The 22,421-nt window shown below is 38.3% G+C and overlaps 1 protein-coding gene across 2 annotated transcripts; it reads right to left on the reverse strand.

Annotated features, from left to right (window-relative positions):
- Positions 1–837: 837 nt before the first annotated feature.
- Positions 838–18,283, reverse strand: LOC130568054 (proline-rich transmembrane protein 3). 2 transcript variants are annotated; one of them, XM_057356689.1, is made up of 4 exons: positions 18,207–18,283; positions 9,304–10,151; positions 8,664–8,954; positions 838–3,910 (listed from the first exon to the last, which is right to left on the reverse strand). In XM_057356689.1, exons 2-4 carry the CDS (start codon positions 10,061–10,063, stop codon positions 1,914–1,916), a joined length of 3,048 nt encoding a protein of 1,015 aa, XP_057212672.1. In that variant the 5' UTR covers positions 10,064–10,151; positions 18,207–18,283; the 3' UTR covers positions 838–1,913. The 2 variants fall into 2 exon arrangements, with proteins under 2 accessions (XP_057212672.1, XP_057212671.1); XM_057356688.1 differs by having other exon boundaries at positions 18,086–18,274.
- Positions 18,284–22,421: the final 4,138 nt, after the last annotated feature.

Below are 22,421 nucleotides of genomic sequence, written 5' to 3' on the forward strand. Positions count from 1 at the left end.
CTGGTAATTATGGTGCTATTAGTTAACATTAGTAAATGCATTAGCTAACATTAGTTAACAATTAACAATTTCGTTTTTCAGCATTTATTTATCCTTGTTAGTGTTAGTGTCAATACAGTTGATTGTTTTACAATTAGTGTTAGTCCATGGTGCATTAACTAATGTTAACAGTGACAACATTTGATTTTAATAATGTATTTAGTAAATGCTGAAATGAACATGAATTAATATTAATAAATGCTGTATAAGTATTGTTCATTTTTAGTTCATGTTAGCTAATACATATAATACATAATATACATATAATAACAAATAGCACCTTATTGTAAAGTGTTACCAAATGCTTAGTTTCGCAATTCGCACTTGAAACTGTAAATTCCGTCCTGTTTCATTTACAAAGGGGGGATGGTCATATTTAAGCCCTTTGCTTTGTCAGTCAATGATAGGAGATATTTTTCATGAACCATCATTTTAAAAAGTAAGAGGAGAAACTGTCCAGCTAAACAATGAGAAACAGAGCATTAGCAATCTCCCTTTTATTCCACGCTTTTATTGCATTAGAAAGAAAAATACAAGAGCGTTTTTCATTTTTAGTCCATATTCTATCTGAACCAGTATATTCTTGCAATAAGATTGTCATTCACAATAAATGCATTGAAGGTAATCGGAAAACGTCCTTATTTACAAACAACAAAATATAGTGTAGAAGTTTTCAGTTATACTAAAAGTGAACCGTAATTATACTGTTTTGGAATGAAGTTGTTTTGAGTGATTTAAAATCTTTTAAGTTAAACCAAACAAACAAATTGTATTTGATATTGTTTTGATATTAAAGTTAACTAAATTTAAGTAAATATTAGTTGACCAAATAGGATACCAGGAAAAAATAAACGGAAATAGTTGTGGGAATAAACTAAGAATACCAAATTTTCTGGTTAACACATTAAGTCAAAATGTTTTGGCACGTATATTTTCTATTCAAATAAAGTGCAATACTTTATCCAGACATTGCTTTCTGGATCTTGGTCCCTGAAGTTGTATTCCAGGTATAATGCTTAAAAACAAAAAAGACAAAATGCTTAAAAAAAGTTAATGAACAGACAATATTATAGCATAATGCTGACTGCCACCAAAAACACTCTACTGCCACACCTCAGTTTGTTAAATAAAAATAAGGTCCTAAACCTCTATGATACATGCAGAAATACCAAAACAGATTAGGCATTCCTATCTATAAAGCACAGTTTATATAAAGCAAAATCCTACTAGAATGACATTGGGAACACAATTTTATTAACACACAGAACAGCTGACCTACAGATAAAAGGACAATAACATTACAGCTCAAATAACAAACACTTTTAATGAAAGAATTCTCAAAAACTATGCTTTTAAACCTTCTGGAATGCCTGTCGCCCTCTCTCGTCATAAGGGAAATTTATTGTCTGTATTAACAATTGCTGTCAATAGAGATTACATTCTAAACCAGAACATTCCTGTACTGTTTGACAAGAAAAAAGTATGTGTGAAAATATAATGTTCCGTATTTACATCCAATAACTTTTTTGAGTCAACTGCTGATTAACTTATTAAGTGCTTTAGTCTCTGGGGCCAGTTGCATAAACATAGCCGCAAAGTTGAGACTGTGTCTTAACAACAAGTCTCACTGACTAGCAGTTAGTCAGGACTAATCAGTCTTACTTTTTAGATTTCAATTAGACCAATCTACCTTTATAAGTAACTGACTTAAAGAAGTTATGTCCATTCTTGAAGAAAAAAAATAGATGACTAACTTGTAAGACTAGTCTAAACAGTTTATGCAACCGGCCCCTGGTTTAGGCTCTGAATACACACATTTAAGCTTTTTAGATCATTTAGACCACCAGGAGTTCCTACGTCCACCAAATATAAGTTCAGAGGTCAACAATGTCACTGCTGATGCTGACAGAGTCATCATGTCGATTGACTTTTAGGTAAGTGTGATCCCCCCTGTTGTTCGATTGTGAACTTTCAATATCAGGGGTCAGAAACGGTCTGGTGTTTTCTGCACTGGGCATCAGGGTGCTAGGGGACGGGTGTAGTGAAACTGGGCAGGACAGAGAAGAAGGCACTGGTACCTCCGAGACCCAACGGAAACCCTGATGGGTGGGTGTAGGAGGGGCTGTGACTTGGCGACTGGGCACAGCGCTAGGAATGCAGCGGCCCAGACCTGCCGAGGAATCTGAAAACAATGTGTGCTCATCACTACTCATTGACAGTGTGATTTGGGGGTCACTGTTCCGTCGCATCCACAGTCTCGGAGATGGAGGAGGTGATGGAAGGCAGAGTGGATGGAACAGGCTCACCCCTTTTAGTAGATGCTCGCGGTGAAGTGCCTCATCAATGCTGCGGCTCAGGTCGATTGGGGTCGGAGGACGCAGATCAAAGTCAAAAAGCGAGGCGGCCGATTCCTTGTCCCCATCTGCTAAACTGCTACTTAAAGAACGCTGAGCTGGCTGAGAAAGTGCCTGAAGCCGTAACAATGAACCCGCTGAGCCCCCTGCAAAGCTTTTCGAATTCCGGCCATGATTGCTGTCTTTAAGTGGGTCACGATTTCGTATCAGGTTCTTGCTAATGTCCACCCCTGACCGCTCCTGTCCTGCCCAGTTATTGGGCAAATCTCCGACCACTCCACTGCTGCTGGATCCTCCATTCCCACTGCTTTCAGATTTTCTTTGTTGCCTTACTTTCAGGCTTTGAACAATCTTTGCCCAACATGTGTGCCTGCTGTTGGAGTTAGATGATTGACCGGGAGAAGGCAGGTTTTCTGTGGCAGCTCCTTCTTGTCTTGGTGCTCTACATATTTGGCCTCCGCTTGGTCTCCAGAAGACCCATGAGGACACTAGAAGCAGAAAGAAGGCCCAGGCAAGCTCCAACAGACGTGCCCAGAACTGGCAGAGCCACCAACCCCAACGAAAAAGCCTCCAATCTCCTAGTAGCCCGTACAGCCACATACAAGAGTAAATATGCAATAGACAGCACAGTGCCCCAAGAAGAGCACACACTGCCAATACCCGTGCCAAAACCTGCACCTTCTGTCCACCCATGCTCTTATTTTCAGCCCGAGCTGCGTGTTTGTGTGAAAGCTGTGGCAGTGCCAGGAAGAGGTACCATAAACATATTGCCAGGCCTCCAGTCAGCGTGAGGCTCTGTAGGACGACTGGAACGAAGGGTGAGAGTGCAGGCGAAAGCAGGTCTGCAGCAAGTAAGAGAGTGCACTGTAGAACAGCTAAAATTCCCAACAGAGGGGGGCGCTGAAAGGCTGGAGGGAGCAAAGGTACTCCTGCCACGTTTAATACCAGCATCACCAATGCAGCCTGCGCCAAAATAAACAGTGGCAACGATAGCGTGTATAAAGCTATTATGACAGGGGGTGGTAAGAGGACTCGTGTGCCATATGGGTCGAGAAAGAAGTGGCCCGCTCTAACTGCACCTGCAACCAGCAAGAGACTATTTGTGAGCACCAGTTCACCACGCTGAAGGCAGGGCATGCTGGGAGTTAACGCTAGACCAAAGGCAGCACCAGCGGCCAGTAGAAGGAAGAGAGTAGCAGAACCGAATACATGCAGCTCCCATGCAAATGACAACGTGCTATGCAGATCTGCCCATACTAATTTGCTCCCATTGGTAGAACCTAATTCATTAAGATCTTCATTTCGATCTTTGGAAAAATCGCATTGGCCTACAACATTTGAACAGGGTTCCTTGGGTATGACAAGACTGGGGGAGGTAGGGCTCGACTTCACAGATGGGACTGTTTCATGCGAGACTGATGGGTCCTCTTCTGGATATCTGTCATTTTTTGCAGAGAATACGAAATGACCACGTCCTCTCGGCTGTGGAGAGGTAGTCTTAAGAAAAGTAGTCACATCTGTGGAGAGGAAAGAGGAAAATACAGTATTATGGCATGAATATTGATAACTGTTTAAGAACATGACCACATAAACACATAATGTATAATCTCTTTATAATCATTTCGAAAAAAAATTTTTTATATAAAAGCCTAATTATATAACAGGAGTCACATTATTTAATTTCTTAGGTATTAACCTAAGATATGATACGTTTAAGTAGTGATTTTTAGTAAGTTTTCACAATTTCATTTTAGAAGTCTCTTGTTAGGAAATCCTAAAGCGCTCCATTATGTTTTATAATCTACTCTCAGGTCTGTTACCAAGCAACTAACAATGCGCGAACAGCAGCTGTGCAGTGCATCTGAATGCACTTAAGTTATTTACTTACAGCAAAATTAGCCAGCAATATGCAGTGCATTATATACATTAGGGATGCACGATATTATCGGCACGCCGATATTATCGGCAGATAATGGCTTATAAATTAATTATCGGCAACGGCCCGATAAAGAAAATAACGCCGATATGCCTCGCCGATAGGAAGCTGTAATTAAATCATGCTTGTAAAAGCAGCACATTCTTACATTAACTGAGTGCGCAAAGAAATCCATCTCTGCGCTCATCAGCCACGCACTGCCTATTTATTGATTAACGTTTTTAACTAAAACACAGAGTAAAAATAAAGTTGAATCCTGCCCATCGTCCATCGGGAGTAGACTTTGAACTTGAGCTCAAGCGTGCATAATATGCAACACGCCGCCCTGTGACTTTCGGATACACACACAGAGCTGTGTGTTTGTGTGTAGTGCGTTAGTCGTGGTGGTGCTTGTTGTGTGTGACAATAATCAATGGCGAATCGCACACGAGTCCATGTAACTACATGCGGACGCGGAATCCTGTTATTTAAATGTCACCTGGCTGTTCTGTGTGAATTATGTACACAGTTTAACATACAACACGAGTGATGGTCGAGTATTTGTCTGCGTCTGCACTGTATGAGGATGTGAACACATGAACTTCATCTCCAGTCAGAGTTGCTCTGAGAGTTTATTTTACGAGCGTTTTACTGTTTGAGTGAAGCTATCTCCAAACAAGCGTCTTCCTGAAGACTCGTCAAAATAAAAGTCCCGTTAAATTGAACACTCAGACATAAAATAGTGTGGTGTACTATAGTATTTGCTTTTGAAAATTGTAGTGCCCTTGTAGTGAATTGATAAACACTGTATACTATAGTAAAGTTCAAAAACACTATAGTATCTAAGAATTTTACTGCAGTTTACTATAGTATACTACAGTAATTTATGTGGACAAAATATACCACTATTGTATAGTTAAAAAGGAAAAATACACAACTGAGAAATATTCAAACAAATTTAGGTAATCTAAAAATGATACGGCCCTAATTTATTCATCTGTATGTGACATTAATGTCTTTTGTCAGTTACCTGTCTATTCATGATGAACTGCACTTGAGTATTTTTTTTTAATGATGACAACAGACGATTTATACTCCTACAGTTTGGCCTGTGCTACCAAACTTTAAACCTTTCTAGCACCAGTGCTATGTGCAAAAAAAGTTAACCTACAGCCTTAACACTTATAATAATTACTGCTTGCCTTTGTCTTATAGCAGTCATGGAGAGTAGGCCTATAACCAAATTCAGGCGGCCAAAGCGGACACTAGTTAAAATGCTTAGAAGCAAACTTTACCAATCTAGATCCAGAACAATTATATTGAGAATTCAAATGAAATATCATTTTTTTTATCGTTGGACAAGTAATTTTTGTACTCGGACAAGTGAATGACAAGTTTACTTGTCCGAAGGACAACCACATGACAATGCTTAATGTCAAGCCCTGTGAAAAGGCACAGTCACTGAAGTGACCGGGCTATGCCCACTTTTTTTTTCCACGGGCTCAATGCTGGCGCTTATTTTTTTCCCATGCATCTTATAATTGCGACCAAAGCACCTCGGTTGAAAAACGCTGTCCAGCGCCTGGCGCTTTTAGCTGTGTAAAAACGCCCGGTGGATAGACAGCATATATCGGTATCGGCTTAATTGAGGTGGAAATTATCGGCATATCGGATATCGGCAAAAATCCAATATCGTGCATCACTAATATATATCCATCATTCTAAACCGGGGCGGACTGGCCATCTGGCGTACTGGGCATTTTCCCAACGCCACTAACGTATGGGGTCGTAACGGACGTGTTTGCGGCTAACGTATGGGGCCGTAACGGAGACGTTGGCCGCTTAGACGGTTGTATTATAAATGCGAATGTACGCAACGCAAATGCAAAAGACACGTAAGGGCTGATGGGGGCCTAAAAATGCCAGGGCCGATTTTTCTTCCCAGTCCAGCCCTGATTCTAAATGTATGCAAATGACATTTATTTTGTCAAAAGAATTAAAGCACCGTTTTTGAAGAGTGCGCATGTGCGTGTTAGAGGAACGTTGACACAAGACAGAGAATAGTTTGATTAATGCAGGTAGGTACCACTCAACTAAAATGACATTCTGTTAAAAAATTAACATTCTGCTCAAAATGTCATGTTTGCGGATGAGAGTAAAACTTAAAGATAGGGTTGCACAATAGTCACAGAACAAATTAAAGAGACCACTCTAGTTTTAGATTCAATCAGCATTTCTGCATGTATTAAGGAAATTCCAGTCCAGTGTTCGTTGAATTCCAACAGAAACAAACCTCAGAAATGTGAACACATGAAAGTTGTGTAAAAAATCTTATTCTATCTTATTTTCATTTTTGAACAGATCCTAAAAACATGTTAAAACATAAAAGTATCAGCAATCCAAACAATTCCAGTGTGTTAATAAATATCTTCTGAAGCAAAACGATAGGTGTGTGTGAAAACAATATTTTAAGAGGCCGTTTACACAAGACCGTTTTCAACTAAAAACGGAAAACATTTTATGCGTTTTGGGGGACTGAAAACGCAAACTTTTGAAAACGGGTCTCAAAGTGCAAGTTTTTGAAAACGATGGCATTATCGTTTCCTTGTAAACTCTGAAGGCAGCGTTTTCCAAAAACAATGACGTCATATGCATGCGTATTACGCGTTCAGTCTGTAGGCATGCGCGAGTCTTCCCCAAACAATAATGGCGGCCTCCATGCTGCATGTTTTTGCCGCGTGACATACTTATGATCATTTCTCCAGCAAAAAGTAGATTTACTGCACCACTACGACCAGCGGAGGCATAGTATTTATACTGTATGTACACACATACACGCCAACGAAGTGTATTAAAAGCGTTCTTAGATTAAAACAGTGTATGCGGATGTGCGCAATGACGTAAGGTTTCTTTATAGCGCAACAGCCCCATCCACTGGCCTGGCATGCATAATACATTGTTTGTATTCGTTTTCCCAGATCCATGTAAATGCAGATCGTTTTGATAACGCTGTCTTGTGTACGTGAAACTTTTTAAACTTTTCAGTTTTTTATCATGTAAACTTAGTCTAAGCCTTTTTAGAGCTACTGAAGCCCATAAGAGCAACAAATGTAAATATGGCAACATAAAACTTAAAGTGATAGTAAAAGTGACAAAAAATGAAAAATATATATTTTTGGGTGAACCATTACTTTAATCTCATTGTTTCTATTGTTTCCACTCTTGACTAATGATGTGATGTTTCATCACAGGAACCAAAAAGGTGTTATGGAAAAAAACTATAGTTATCGTTGCGTCACCATATTTGAATTTATTGTTCTTATTGGTTTTTTTGGACAAATAAGCTCGCCCCCACACACAACATCTTCAGAAGACACGTTAACACACTGGAGTTATTTAGATTTCTTTTATCATGGCTTTCATGATGTATGTATGTTGAGTTGGTGCTTCTAATTAGTTGGGATGTTGGATAATATTTCAAACATTTGTTTTTAAATGCAAAACGGAAAAAATTAAGAGACCACTTCAAACATATAAAAGTAAAATAAGCATTTTTGTTTAATTCTATAAACTAGAGACTATGTTTCTGACAAATTAAAAAAAAATATATAGTTTAATTTGCGTTTGAAAATTAAAAGCTGGTTAAAATAACAAAAAAATCTATGTTTGTAGATCTCAAATGCTGCAAAGGAAACAAGTTCATATTTGTGTTTAAACAACACAATACTAATGTTTTACGTGTATTTTAGGAACACATCTCTCAGATATCTTATTATTTTGAAGTATCTTAATGTTTTAGATACAACTTAAAAATATAGGCTAAACCAACTATGCCAACATGTCTTACGAAGGGGCTTTTTTATTACAGTGACCGTGTTAATCCTAAAAAAGGCTAAAAACGATGTCATATCGCTCCCTCTGCTGCAGCTCTAAGATCTCCATCTTTCTGCCAGAACAACAGAACTCAAGATATTATACCACTTCTCAATGGATGCGTTTTTGTATGCCTTTGTCTTGTATAAACATTTACTCAGCCTACATTCTGCTTTTCACTTCTGGTTGTCTTTAACTCCAGCTTCTGTCTCTCCTTTCTAAACATACCTAGATTCTCCACCTCCTTTCTTCTCCTGTCCTCTCTTTACACGTTTGTTAAGCTTTTCTTCAAGGTCTTTGTGAATGTGACCAGCTGTGTTACACAGACCAATTTGTGTTAAACAGACATATTTGTCAAAAGCACAGCTAACCCTGTTAAAAAGATAATGGCATTGAGAACACCATCATCCTTGCTCTTTTTAGCAGAGAAATCAACAAAACTGTGAAAACCGTTTGGACTACTTTCAGACAGTCAATCTTACCTGTAGTGCTCTTTTGATGGGTATTGCTTGACAATGTCAAATTTGTAGATTCTCTTGGTTTATCTTTAGTGATGTTGTCTACTCCTTTGTTTCCTGTCACCTTTAATATGTCCTTAGATAATGTTGCTAATGTTGAAGTGATTGTTGGTTGCGAGTAGTTGGAACTAGAGGTGTCCACTTCTGATAACGGTGTCTTTATTTGTAGATCATCTGTGCTTGTGTGGGTTCCACTGTAAGACGGTAAAGTGGTTAACTGTCTTTTTGGCTGGAGTACAGCTGGAGGGGTTGTGCCTGATAAATGAGAAATGAAATGAGTGAAATCATATACAAACATAAAAGCAAAAGTTTTGGTCTGTCATTTGTTTCATAGAAATGACCATAATTAGTTTCTGACATTTAAAAACATTCGTGTTTTTGTCATTTGGCTCACTCGAACCATTTCCATTTTATTATAGCCACAGGTACCTGGTACTGGGTTTGTTCTTCAGTATTGATCAAGAGAATTATGTGTGGATTTATTTTGGATCATGAATAGAAATAAGTGAGAGCCTAATGACATTGAAATAGGTAAGATAAGAATTTCATTATTACTCTAATTTCAGCACAATGTAAATGCAGCATTATTGCATATATTACCTACCTGTTTCCAACCGAGTCCTGTTAATGTCCCATTGGTCCATCCTACTGGAAGAAGTCTGGACATCATCATTTGTATTAGCTGCTGTACTTGCGGGAGGGCTGGTCTGGAATGAAGGGTTGACTGTTGGGTCTGTACGCGCTTCGTCTCCGCCTGCCGGGACACTAAAAGCTGTCTGGGCGTGTGGTCTGTACTGGGCATGAGCGTTTGTTGGTGACCGCATGAAATCAAATTCTTCAGGTATAAACACATCGCCTGACCCAGTCGTTAACCAGTCAGCATTCTTGAATTCAAGCCCAGTCTTGAGTATAACATTGATGCTCTGATTGGTGAATGGAGGTTCAGTTGAATGGCTCCTGAGTGTTCCAGTATCAACAGAATCTTGTGGTAGTTTGTCAGTGTGGGTAGGTCTTCTTCTGACTCGACTTTTGGGTGATAAAAGTTTAACTCTTGATTCATGAATGCCATTATGTGAAGGTTTTGCTGACAATATATCTGCAATATTTTTGCGTTCGGTTCGTTCATTTGATGATTTAATGGAACTTTTCCCATTTGAATGACTTTGTAATGGTCTGACAATTTCTAATGCAACATTTCCAGCCAGTCCATGGTCCTTTCTTTTGATAGACGCTACCGTCTGGCTCTTCGCATGATAGAAAACCAGGTGCTGTTTTGGGTAATTGGACAGAGGAGAAGAAGAGTTTCCATTTCTGATTGGCTGAATTAGATGCAATAACAGAAAGAGCTTGAGTAGAGGCACCATAGTGACTCTCTTCTCTGTGGTGAAGCCACCTATGCCTGCGGTTGGTAGTTGGAATCATATGTTCACATCTTTCTTCTCATTTTTCCTCCTACAGAGACACACACAGAAACTGCTAATTAATCTCCCAAATGCTTGAATAGAAATTCATATTGTTGATCAATACAGCATAAGAGACACATTCTCTGTTTATGTCAATCATTCTAGAGATTTTGGCAACAACAAGAGTTGTGAAATATAACTGCATTACTGTGAAAATGTTTTTGTATTTAGAAGTGGAATTTGAAACGGTTTACTGTGTTTACTTTTCAGCTTTTCTAGCGCCAGAAACCTGAAACTAAATGCATAGAAAAGTTAACAAAGTAACAATTTCATCTGATGTCCCCTGTAAGTATGAACTCTGTTGAAACAGTTGTACATTGAAGTGCTTATATCTCAAAGACTGAAAGATGGTGCATATACAGATATATACAGCATTCTTTTTGACCCCATGCATCCATTATTGAGAAATTAAATATTTTTCAATAGGTCTAGCTTCAGTGTTAACTAACTATGAAACAATAGGAAATGAAACTGAGCAGAGATCCAAAGGAAAATACTTATGATAATTGATTTCCACATTTAATAGGCAAGATGGGCTTCTGACTGAATAGACCCTTCGCGTGGAGTTTGATTGACAGGCGACCGGAACAATCATAACGCCGGTATTATGCAGTGCTGTTGCTATTCGCCATTTTGTCCGACAATCAAATCATAGAGATTAACCGGCTGCGCACTATGCGGTTTTAAAAAGTCCTTCGCAAATGTTGCTGGCCGTCACAGTGTACGAACATGATCCCAGTTAAAAGTCATGTCACTGTGGAATCTTAGTTGTCATAATGTACAACAATAAAGACTTCTTAAAACTGACTCATCCAAGAAGACTTGTCCGGAGTTTTACCTCATAGACTGACTGTCATATGATCTGCACTGAAGGATTACATCTCATCAACACTGCCAGAATTTTATCAGAGGTCAAATTTGATCTTTCTTTATGGTCATAATCACAGTTTCACCCATTGCCTATACGTGTCAGAACCAATGGCGTTATAAACACGTTGTGTCGTTACAGCAAGCACAGCTTCAATCTTTATTTTGTGTACTTTATTACGAGTTACTTTCACATCCTGAATATATACTTCAAATGCATATTGCAGACTTATTCTTATCTTCTTACCGTTTTGGTTTTTGTCTTTTTTTTTACAGAAATTATAAATATGAAAAATGTCGGACATAGCAAAAGGGGACGAGCTTTACGAAGGGTCAATTGGCACTCAAATTTAAAAAACACACAAGACCATTTTTAATTGTATATGAAACCTTTCACTAGCTTTTCATTTTCCAGTTAATTCCAGATGGATAAAATTCCATCCTTATGTTTTTTTTCCTGTTTCAATATATCATTTCATACATACTCTCCGTTTTCTGCTTAAAACCGCATCTCTATAACTCATTCCCCCGTCCTTTATCTGCTGTCTTTTTATGAGCTGTTATACCATATCTTATGACTTACAATGGGAACAGTGAAGACCATAAAGATTAAACGATAATAAGAAAACAGAACATTCCAAGAAGGAAACAGACAGGTGTGGTCCGTCCAACTCTGATGTTCCTGGGAAAATTAGGTTTTACTCTTTTTATGCAGTTTGTGTTTGTTCAGCTTGAGCCAATGTGTTCTGACATGTTTAGTCCTTGTGTTATCAGGAAGAAGTATATCAGTATTTTTTTGTGAATAAAAACGTTTATGACAAGTTCTAACAGGAGCCTTCTACCTATTGAAACAAACTGAAACTACTTACAAACTGAAAGTCACTCACTCTGTTGATCTTTTCCTACAGTCTTTGTTTGGGAAAAAATCTAATCTGTGTAGGTGACAAGTCACGCGTCACTACTGCTGCTTATGCTTAAGAGAAACACAAACACACTATTAAACTTAGGATAATGACCTTGGTAACTAATACTAAACTGTTGAATGGGCATGAATGATACCTCCGATCAAACAACAGCCATTTCAACAATTTTATCAAAACCTTCCACAGACCTTTTCACAGATCTTTTCACCTGGGCATCAGTGGGCCTTGTCACAATAACTTGCGTGATAAACTTATTTTTATGCAACTGATTAAATACAGCCGCAGAAAAAATTAACAGACCACTCCAAATTTTCATTTCAAATCAATATTTCTAGATGTACTTTGGCCATTCCAGTCCAGTCCAGTGTCTGTTGAATTTCAACAACATCAAACCTCAGGACTGACAAGTCATCCAACAGCAAATGTAAAAGACGCATGAAAACTGTGACAAAAATCGAGCTCATCGCATAAAAAAATTGGTAACACTTTACAATTTGGTGCTATTTGTTAACAACTAGTTGAACTAACTAACAATGAACAACTAATACTAATACAGCATTTATTAATGTTAGTCCATGATGTTAATTTTAGCATTTACTGAGAATCAAACGTTGTCACTGTTAACATTAGTTAATGCACGATGAATTAACATGAATAACTGTATTGACATGAACTAACATTAACAGGGATTAATTCATACTGAAAAACGAAATTGTTCATTGTTAGCTAAAAAAATACAGAGCATCATTTCTGTTATTTTGACCTGTTTCTCCAATTTCTTGCAAATAAATGCAATATACAGGTAGGAACAATATTTTTATTTGAAATTTGGTAAAAATATTGTTAGTAGTTCACAGAATGAAACAAAAAGGATAATTTTACCTAAACACATACCTAGAAATAGTCCATTTTAAAATCAGAAAAAGGGTCAATTTTTTCCGCGGCTGTAATAATGCAGGTACACCTTTTCAAATAACAGAGACTACGAGATCAATTAGACATTAAGGTTGGAATGATTTTTTTTAAATAAAACATATATAAATAGTAATTAAAAAAGCCCTCTCATGGCTTAGTTATTGCTATAATATGTAGCAAGTTACACGTGAGCATGCCCCTTTGCATCTTTATAAAAGCTATTAGCCCGGAAGAACACTGATTGCAGCTTTTGTTCACAGTTCATGAGTGGGGTGGTTATGTTTTAGCTGGATTCTTATCGTTGCCACATTTCTAAACAAAGTGGACTAGCTTGTTCACACTCTCAAGTCTATATGGATTTATTTTTCCAAACTTTTATCAGGAAAACACTGAATAACTTCTCGAGTAACATCTTCTGATACTTAAAACACAATGACAAATTATTGCACCACCAAAAGTCACAACAAGGTCATGTTTATATTTTATGATCATACCGTGACAGGCCTACCTGTGCCAGTCAACAGCAACTTGAACACCCTAAACACCTAGCAAAAGCCATTTTATTTTTTGTCTTGAATAAGAAATAAAGACTGAAGGCTAGTAAACGTCTAAACCAGAAGAAGACAACCTAGAGAAAGTGTTACATGGTGGCCACTGCATCGATTGAAAGAGACGTCTGTTACAGCAGCTGGTCTCTCTCTTGCCTCACATGCACACTCAGATTCCATACAGTCAGACATTTCCGTACATTTCCGTGAATGTTTCCAGGCATAGACAGAGGCCCATTTGTAGTCAATGAGATCAGAGCTGTGTTTAACTGTGTGTGCGTGTGTCAGAACTAACCAGCCAGAGAATTACAGCATTCCTGACAGTGTAGAGACACATGCATATGGATTACGTGTGTTGGGTTTAGCTATTTTGCGATGAATAAATATACAACTGTAGCACCCGTGCCATACAGTTTTGAATGTGCGTGAGAGAGTAGTATTTACTGTGGTAAGATGTAGTATTCTGTAGTATTGATTATAGTAAATTTCATATACAATTTAGTAAGGTTCAAAACCACTACAGTATCTGACCATTCAACTGTGCAACTTTACTGTCCTTTGTCATTTTACTGGCTATTTATGTGATGAATTGTGGTTGTTTTCAGAGATGATTAAAGCAGTTTCACACTTCACCAGCTATACAGTAAGTGTTTGGTCTGCAAAACTTTAAACCTCTGTAGCACCGGTGCTATGAGTAAAAGAACTTTACGTACAGCCCCGCAGCAGTTTTACATAAACAATTCAAGCCTCAAAGGAATAACTCTCTTTAGTTCCTGAGCAGCCTTAAAACCACCTTTGCTACACAGATGAAATCAACCCGCTCATGTGCTCGCCCATATAAGCCAAATGGTTCTTTGGTACACCTGGCTGAAGACAAACTTGTTTTCATAGGGCACACGGCTGGGTGGTATGACTTTATGGAGCATTTGACGCTAAAATATACAATATTAACAATGTGTATGAATGTGCTGTGCAGTGACTTTAAATAGTGCGTATATCACACACCAGCTGGTTTACAATAGATTCAATGCCCCAGTCAGTCACAATTCAGATTGATCTCATTGATAATATTAGTTTTACAGCTGCGATGCATGATTTTTCTCTCTGTATTTCAACATCTGGACAACATCTTTTACTCTTTTTTACCATTTATTCTGGCCTCAAATCCATGGCAATCACTGTTCAAGATTTTAGTTTCAGTGTTCTACCAGTTCACCCAGTTATTAAACAAGTTATTATAGAAGACATTATGGAGATCATTTCTGTCACTGACTGACAGGCTCTAAAAACATTTCAGTTTAAAGGGGATGTGCAGCGGTGTTTCATGCATTCTGACTTCTTTACCGTGTATAAACGTGCTGTCTTCTCATGCTTGACATGGTCAACTTGTCAAAAAAACGAGTTGGATGTATGACGTAGTATTTCTGTGCTCGATACACTTCCCCAGCATTTATATAAGTGAAAGTGACCTATTAGTCAGATATGGTGATCCATACCCGAAATGTGACCTCTGCGTTTAACCCATCCAGAGAGTAGTGAACACACGCACAGCAAGTGGTGACCACACGTACACCCGGAGCAGTGGGCAGCTATCACTGCAGCGCCCGGGGAGCAAGTGGGGGTAAGGTGCCTTGCTCAAGGGCACTCAGTCGTTACCCGCTGGCCCTGGGAATCGCACCGGCAACCTTCTGGTCACGAGTCCGACTCTCTAACCATTAGGCCACGACTACCCACTATATAGGTTTCAGAAGGTTTTGTTCGAACATGAAAATCGGTTTCGTAACAACTTTTCTTAGTCCCTTATCGGACAATTCTCCCGGAAAAGCACACCCACGCATCAACCCGCCAGAGCGAGAAGAAAGAGCACGCCCACGCGTCAACCCGCCAGAGCGCGAAGAAAGAGCACGCCCACGCGTCAACCAGGGAGCATGTGCACACGTCAACAAGCTGGAGCAAGAGAGAGAGAGCACTGAGTTTGCAAACTTCAGCTGTGTTTGTTTGTTCACTGCATTTCGGTGAGGAATGTTATACAAACGGTGCATATAACGCTGGATTTGGAGATTGTTTGAAACTGATAGATGGAGTGGCAAAAGATGCCGGACACGAACCGCAGGCGGTAAGTGAAACTGAGTCATATATGTCTGTGTTTTGTTGGCAATGGGTGCAGGTCATATGTTTTTGGAAATAATCGTACAGCTGTATGTGTCTTTTATCAATGTGATCAAACTAAAGACTCTAAGGATATTTGAAAGGTGCGGTACTATTCTGTAAAGACTCGAGATTATATGCAGAAACTGTCTAGATGAGACATGCAGAAACTGTCTGAGTTACGGCCACTTGAAAAAAATGCTCTAAAACTGTAAACTGACAAGCTACTCATAAGTTAAGATATGGTTAAGCTCTCCATCTGAAGTAAAAAAAGAGTTACTATCAAACCGTAACTGGCTACATGTATAGTAGGCCTACACTCTATTGTGATGAAATGACCATGTGAGTATTAAGTTCCTTCTGAATGGAGCTAAAGGGGTGGAGGTGACTCGGTGGTTTGGGAGTCCTGTGTCTGGTTTTCAGTTTTAAATGACAGAAAACCCTCTTTCTACAAGTACTGATTCGAAACAAGTTGATAGAAGCCAGATTGTGCGACCAAAAAACCTTCCATTCTTCTTTCTCTTTCACAAACACGCAAATATTTTTTATGAGGAAAAACTGATGCAATCACACTGTTAAACCATAAAGAACACAAAAACATCACTATATGACAGTGTATTAGATAAGCAATTTTCCCTTTCTGAAACCGAGTCTGTATCCAACCGCCTTGTACCAGGTTTAACCTTGCTGGTAAACGTCATGGGAAGTAATGACTCACTGCAACACGGAAAGTTTGAAAATCACAATTACATTTGATTTGACAGCTGTTGTGCAGAATGGGAAAATCTCAGTTAATAACTTCAGGAGTTCCCCTACACATTCAGTCTTTATAGAAATAGGTAACGCTAGGCTTGTTTATTGAAGGAGGGGCTCGATCCCAAGACCCAGCAAACAAAGTACGTTCTGACGACGTCGCCAGCTCGTCTTCATTTGGTCACCGTGACCTTTGTGACCACGTTCTGAGGACGTCTTGGCAACATTCCATTTCTTAGAATTTTTGCTTACATTCCAGAAACGTCCGAGCCACGTCCTCAAATAACGTGGTGAATCAATGCCATGGAGAACGTTGTAGCAACATGATGTACTGGTCTTCAGATATAACCTGGACACTGGTCATTTGATTAATGAATCTGGTTATTTCTATTTATTATGTTATTGTGTGGAAAATGTATAATCAGAGTAAAATCTGTTATAATGTCAAGACGAATGCTATAAATCCGACTTCTGACAGCTATTAAACAGGAGTTTAATTCGATAGCACAATTAAAACTGCGTTTCAATTAATTTAGTGCGCGCGTCTGATATGTGTGCCTTCTCTTTTCTGGAAAGAGCCGCACGCTCGCATCATTTAAACGTTAGCGGTCATTTCTTTTTACCTCACTGCCTGGTATATTACTTCAGCGGTTTAATAATATTCTTTCTTTACTTTATACCTTACAGATGTGAGAGTAAACACATATTTGAGTGATTTTCGATCAATTTGGCACGTTTAAATGAATGGACCCTGATGTTTGTGAGTGTGACTGAAGAAGCTTTTGATTGTTGTTTCTAAAAACGGACAACCTGCTAAACTTATGTGGTAAGACAAGAATATAATGTTAAGCTTAAAGATAATGCCATTCATCTCTGTCAATACATATCTGCTTTAAATCCTCTATATAGTGTTGAAGTCTTTGATTATTTATGTCATGTACTAACTACAGTATAAATAAAATACCTGATTGAGATGTACAGTGCTGGGTTGAGTTATTATTCGTTATACTGTGCTTTATACATATTTGAATAGAGAATTACTCCAATTATGCATAACATTTAATCTTTAACGCACACATTAAATCACAAATGAATGAAATCCTTGATGTGAGGGATGATCATTGTTTAAATAAAATAAAAAACGTTTTAATAACGTGACTGTTTGGTCGTTATGACGTGCTCATCGCGTATCAGAAACGTTATTTGGTCACTGCGACGAATATGGCACTTTCCAGGTATGTCTTCAGGAGGTAATCACCACGTCCCAGCAACGTCCAATGTTACGTCGTCACGACAAATATGGCAATCACAAAGTAACGTCGCTGGAAGGTTACTTGGTACCTCGTGGCAACGAATATGGTCCGGTCCAGGTACGTCACAACGTAATTGTGAGCTGGGTCGATTCGCACCGTTATTGCGCATTTCAAATAAGGCGCATTTGTGGCGCGTTCTGAGTCAGCAACATTGCCCATCATAGGCGCCAACGGAGTATGACGAACTGCAATTTGCGCTTATACGGACGCGACGGTCGCGTCCTCTGTCGTTATAATTACTAACACGTTCTCTTGCTACACGAAGTAAACAATACCCATCATGTTTATCTGTAAGGTAATAGTTTGGTCGTGACGTTGACGCTACCTAAGAGATCTGTTGACTGCAGGTAACGTTAGCTGTCACGAGCTATATTCCATTACCCATACACAAGTACACGCGTGTATTCGACACGATTCATTATAACCTGGTAAATTAAAGAGGTAATTTTTTCTTACGCTTCGACACTCGGGTTTGTACTTTGCTGTCTTCACGTCGTTGGTATGGCATTCATTTGTATTTCCATCGCAAACCAGATACTCATCCACGACAGTTCCTGCAGGCGCAATATCTCCTTACCTCCTTCAGTTCTGCTGGAGAGACATTGCGACACAAAATACAGCCCATTCTCTCTCTCTCTCTCTCTCTCTCTCTCTCTCTCTCTCTCTCTCTCTCTCTCTCTCTCTCTCTCTCTCTCTCTCTCTCTCTCTCTCTCCTCGACTCACATGTGTATAAGCATGAACGCGCACTCGCGCAGCCTCATATTCTTACCTGAGTTCAGCAAAGGCTAAAAATAACCTATAGTATTCCGTTTTCTTTGGTCCATTTCGTATGTTTTATTTGACATTTATTTCGTATGTCATATTTGACATTTATTTCGTATGTCATCAATAGGCCTAATGCTTTTTACACATTACTAGTGCCTTTTCATGCTTATTCTTTTAAAGAGAGAACCACTATACTGTGAAGCACATTTGATAATGAAATTCTTTTTTTTAATATATATTTGTAAGCATTTAATGAAGTGCATCCTGTTCTGAATGTCTGTGGAGGGATCAATAATCCCTGAGAGTTATCACGCTATCCTGTTAATCTAGACTGGATTATAGCAAATGACTTTCATTACACTTTCCTGTTACCATAGACAGACAGTGAAACGGTCACAACACACACACAAAAAAGCATATTCTGTAATCCTTTAATTGATCAAGTCTTTTTATAAAAACCTGTTTAGGCATCACCGAACACTGTAATACATGAGCACAGTTGGAGACCACAAGAGATTAGACACAACAGAAGGTGTTTTTTCTTATGTGTTGCTAATAGAAGAGTGAATCAATGCTGAGGATATTCAGCGAGAACAAAAGACACGCGTCATTTATCATGTCATTATACCACCTGTGTGTGTATGTGTGGGATCCTATTGGTAAACACCTTCAATATGTTGCAACTATGTCTGATTGTTTAACAATTCAATTGACAATGATTGTTTCATTTCTCGTGTGATCACATTTCTCGCTGCTAAATTTGGATCTATTGCATGCACTGTTTTCTTTGCGCAATACGCTCCAACTGTAAGAATTCAAATGTTTTGCTCGTGATAAACATTTCAGTTTATGTGTGTGTTTAGAATATGACCTATGGGTCATCTGCTGGTTAACAGGATTACTGTAATCTGGTCACCTACTAAGGCTATTTAGCTGGCCAGCCTAAATTTATCCCGAAAAACCACATGCAGCGGGGGGCACACGGGGGCCCCAAAATATTGAGAGCTTCCATTTGCCCCTAAACACTGCATATTTCATAAAGGGGCATTTTATGCTTCTGGGGTTTCAAAATAAAAAAAAATTCCCCAACTAGAGTAAACCTCAGCTATTTCCATCACTGACCACATGAATCACCATTTAATATCAACTGTCCGTACGAGGTGAGACACAGACAAGCAGAAATAGAAATACACATTAAATGGATAAAAACAGACAAACTGACATCTGCTGCTTTAAAATGCAGCTTTAACAAAAAACTATTTTTTTTGCCTAGTGCCATCAGGCAGCACAAGTCGCCTGTTCCTCACGTGTTTGTGCATGTTTCCCAATGGCTGCCCAGTCAGGGGTAATGACATCACACACTTAGCATCGCCAGACACCACATTCAGTGTCTGCACTATATGCTAGGCCCTATAGCACTCTGTTTTCAGTCACACATGGTCGTGATTGTGTTGTATAATGTGTGATAATGGTAATACTTATAAGTGTTTATACCTTTAAATCAGTGTATTGTTCATTATGCGTCCAGGTGGCTCTCATTTAACTAGTTATAACCCTGTATTACTGTATAATGTACTGCATATAATTCTTGGTATGTCTATTCCGTATATATTTGAAGAGTTTATTTGCAAAAAACAGATCTCGGTTTAAAAAAATGTTTTTTTATTGTGCCTTCCAATTTATATCAATCAAATTGCAGTTGGGTTGTGTTGATTAAGTAATAATAACTAAAAAAATATAGCAACTAACACAATAAAAACATAGTAAAAACGTGAATTTTGATGATAAAAAACAGATGACAGTAATATTTGCTTATAAACAATTATAAATGTGGTTATTTTTCATTATGAGCATGGGTTACATGGAAAGTTTCAGTTAGAAACACAACAACAGAGACTTTCCTTGACATTTTAATCTTTGTACTGGACCAGGTTGTACTTTCAGTGTGCTTCTCTGAATACCATAAGCACTCTCTTTGACCATACAGAAATGAACAGACAACATACCATATTTGCTTGAGAATGGGAGCGGAGTAACTGGACTGCCACATGACTCTTGAAAAAATCTTTGGTATCCTGGTGAAACTTTTCTGCTGTGTGAGTTACCGTGCCATTGGCAAGTCTCTGAGTGAAAGAACATTGCAGCATGGCATGGGTCATGCTTACGTAATCTACTTGCTCAATCCAATCTCTCATTTTTTCAATGTCCCTGTTTGTTTGTTTGGGTTGATGACATGGTATGAATGTATAGGTTTTTGATCTTATTCAAAGGAACTGTTAACAAGGTTCTAAAAGGTTCATCTTGTTTCATCATATGGAGTGGAGTTGCACTTCATGTCAGATGTAGAAGCCTGTCAGAACTAACAACAATAAAGACGAGTCGCTGAATTACACAAGCCACTGCACACATACAAACACAGAAAAGAGGCAAATGTTTAGAAGACACTAGAAAACATGTTTTTATTTCATAACCTTACTTTTGACAAAGTGACCCAAAAGTGATTGGGTAGTGTAAGGATTCGTTTGTGGGATTAAAAAGGAGAGTTCTACCCACACCAGCAATGTTGTGCAAAAGTGTAAGTAACTGGCAGCACAAAAAAGTGACAAAGATAGAGCAAACTGTAAAAGATGAAATGCATATTGCTTACATGCATGTTTATACACTTTGCACAATCTAGAAAGTGTAAGAAAAATAAGAATAAAAGAAATGACACTGTAAATTATTTGGCACTGGTGTTACTTTTCCGAATATAAACACTTTATTTCAATATTTATATCACTAAATATTACTACTATACCAGGAACCTTGGGAGACAAGTGTGACGAGAAATAAATAAATGCCTGAGAGAGCACAGTAAATTGCACACTTAAAGGTCCAGTGTGTAATTTTTTGGCGGATCTATAGACAGAAATACAATATAATAAACATAGCTACTTAGCTAGTAATGTTTCACTGGGCAATGCTTCAAGGGATAGTTCATCCAAAAATGAAAATTCTGTCATCATTTACTCACGCTCATGTAATTTCATACCTTTATAAATTACAAAGATATTTGGAAGAATGTAGGTCATTTTCATTTCCGTGACATCATTGACTACCATAGTAGGAAGAATCAAATGGTAGTCAAAGGTGCCCGAGAACTCTTTGTTTTCCTAAATTCTTCAAAATATCTCATTATGTGTTCAACAGAACAAAAAAACACATTTTTTTTCTACTATGGTAGTGGATGTCCCAGAACTGAAAACTGCTAACATTCTCCCAATGAACACAGAGAAAGATATTTGGAAGAAAGACATTTATACAGGTTTGAAACAACCTGAGGGTGAGTAAATGATGACAGATTTTTCATTTTTGCATTAACTGTCCCTTTTAGTCAGTGGTTCTCAACCTTTTCATGGTCGGGCCCCCTGTAACCCCATTTAAAGAACTGCCCCCCAATCTGTACATTGAGGATAGATAAGATGTGTAAAATATGTTAGATATAGTTTTTATATACAGTATATACAGTATAAACTATATGTAAATAAGCTTCAGACGGAACATTGCCCTCTGTCAATTTGCAATCGCATTCCTCCGTGCATTCGCGATTGAGTTACAAAGGTTGGGGTTTAGTGGAACCGTCGCGCCCCACCTTCAGTACCTCTGTGCCCCCCCACCCCAGGTTGAGGACCACTGGCTTAAGTAATCAAAATGTAGCCTGTCCTGTGCAAAAAACACAAATGCCGTTTAATTACTACTAATAGCTTTTTATGTGTAGTGATAAATATGAATTAAACCACCCAGTAGTGTGTCTACACTCTTAAAAGAAATGGTTCTATTTAGAACCAGAAATGGTTCTATCACATGCTTCATATATGGAACCCCAAAATGGTTCTATATTGAACCAACTTAATGGGTTCAATAAAAAGAACCCCAAATGGTTCGTTGAATCCAAGCTAAATGGTTCTTTATAGAACCATTAAAGGTTCTTTATTATTATGAGTTATTTATTATTGATAATAAATTATAGCCAATCCAGACAATTCAA

This window comes from Triplophysa rosa, linkage group LG17 (assembly GCF_024868665.1).
Source record: "Triplophysa rosa linkage group LG17, Trosa_1v2, whole genome shotgun sequence".
Lineage (NCBI taxonomy): Eukaryota > Metazoa > Chordata > Actinopteri > Cypriniformes > Nemacheilidae > Triplophysa > Triplophysa rosa.

Bases quoted from the DNA above. Each gene is read 5' to 3' on its own strand.
- LOC130568054 (XM_057356689.1), bottom strand. From the start codon at position 10,063: ATGGTGCCTCTACTCAAGCTCTTTCTGTTATTGCATCTAATTCAGCCA. The intron at 8,955-9,303 runs GTAGGTAATATA...CTCATTTATCAG, and splicing joins CAGGACTCGGTTGGAAACAG to GCACAACCCCTCCAGCTGTA. The intron at 3,911-8,663 runs GTAAGATTGACT...TCCTCTCCACAG, and splicing joins CCATCAAAAGAGCACTACAG to ATGTGACTACTTTTCTTAAG.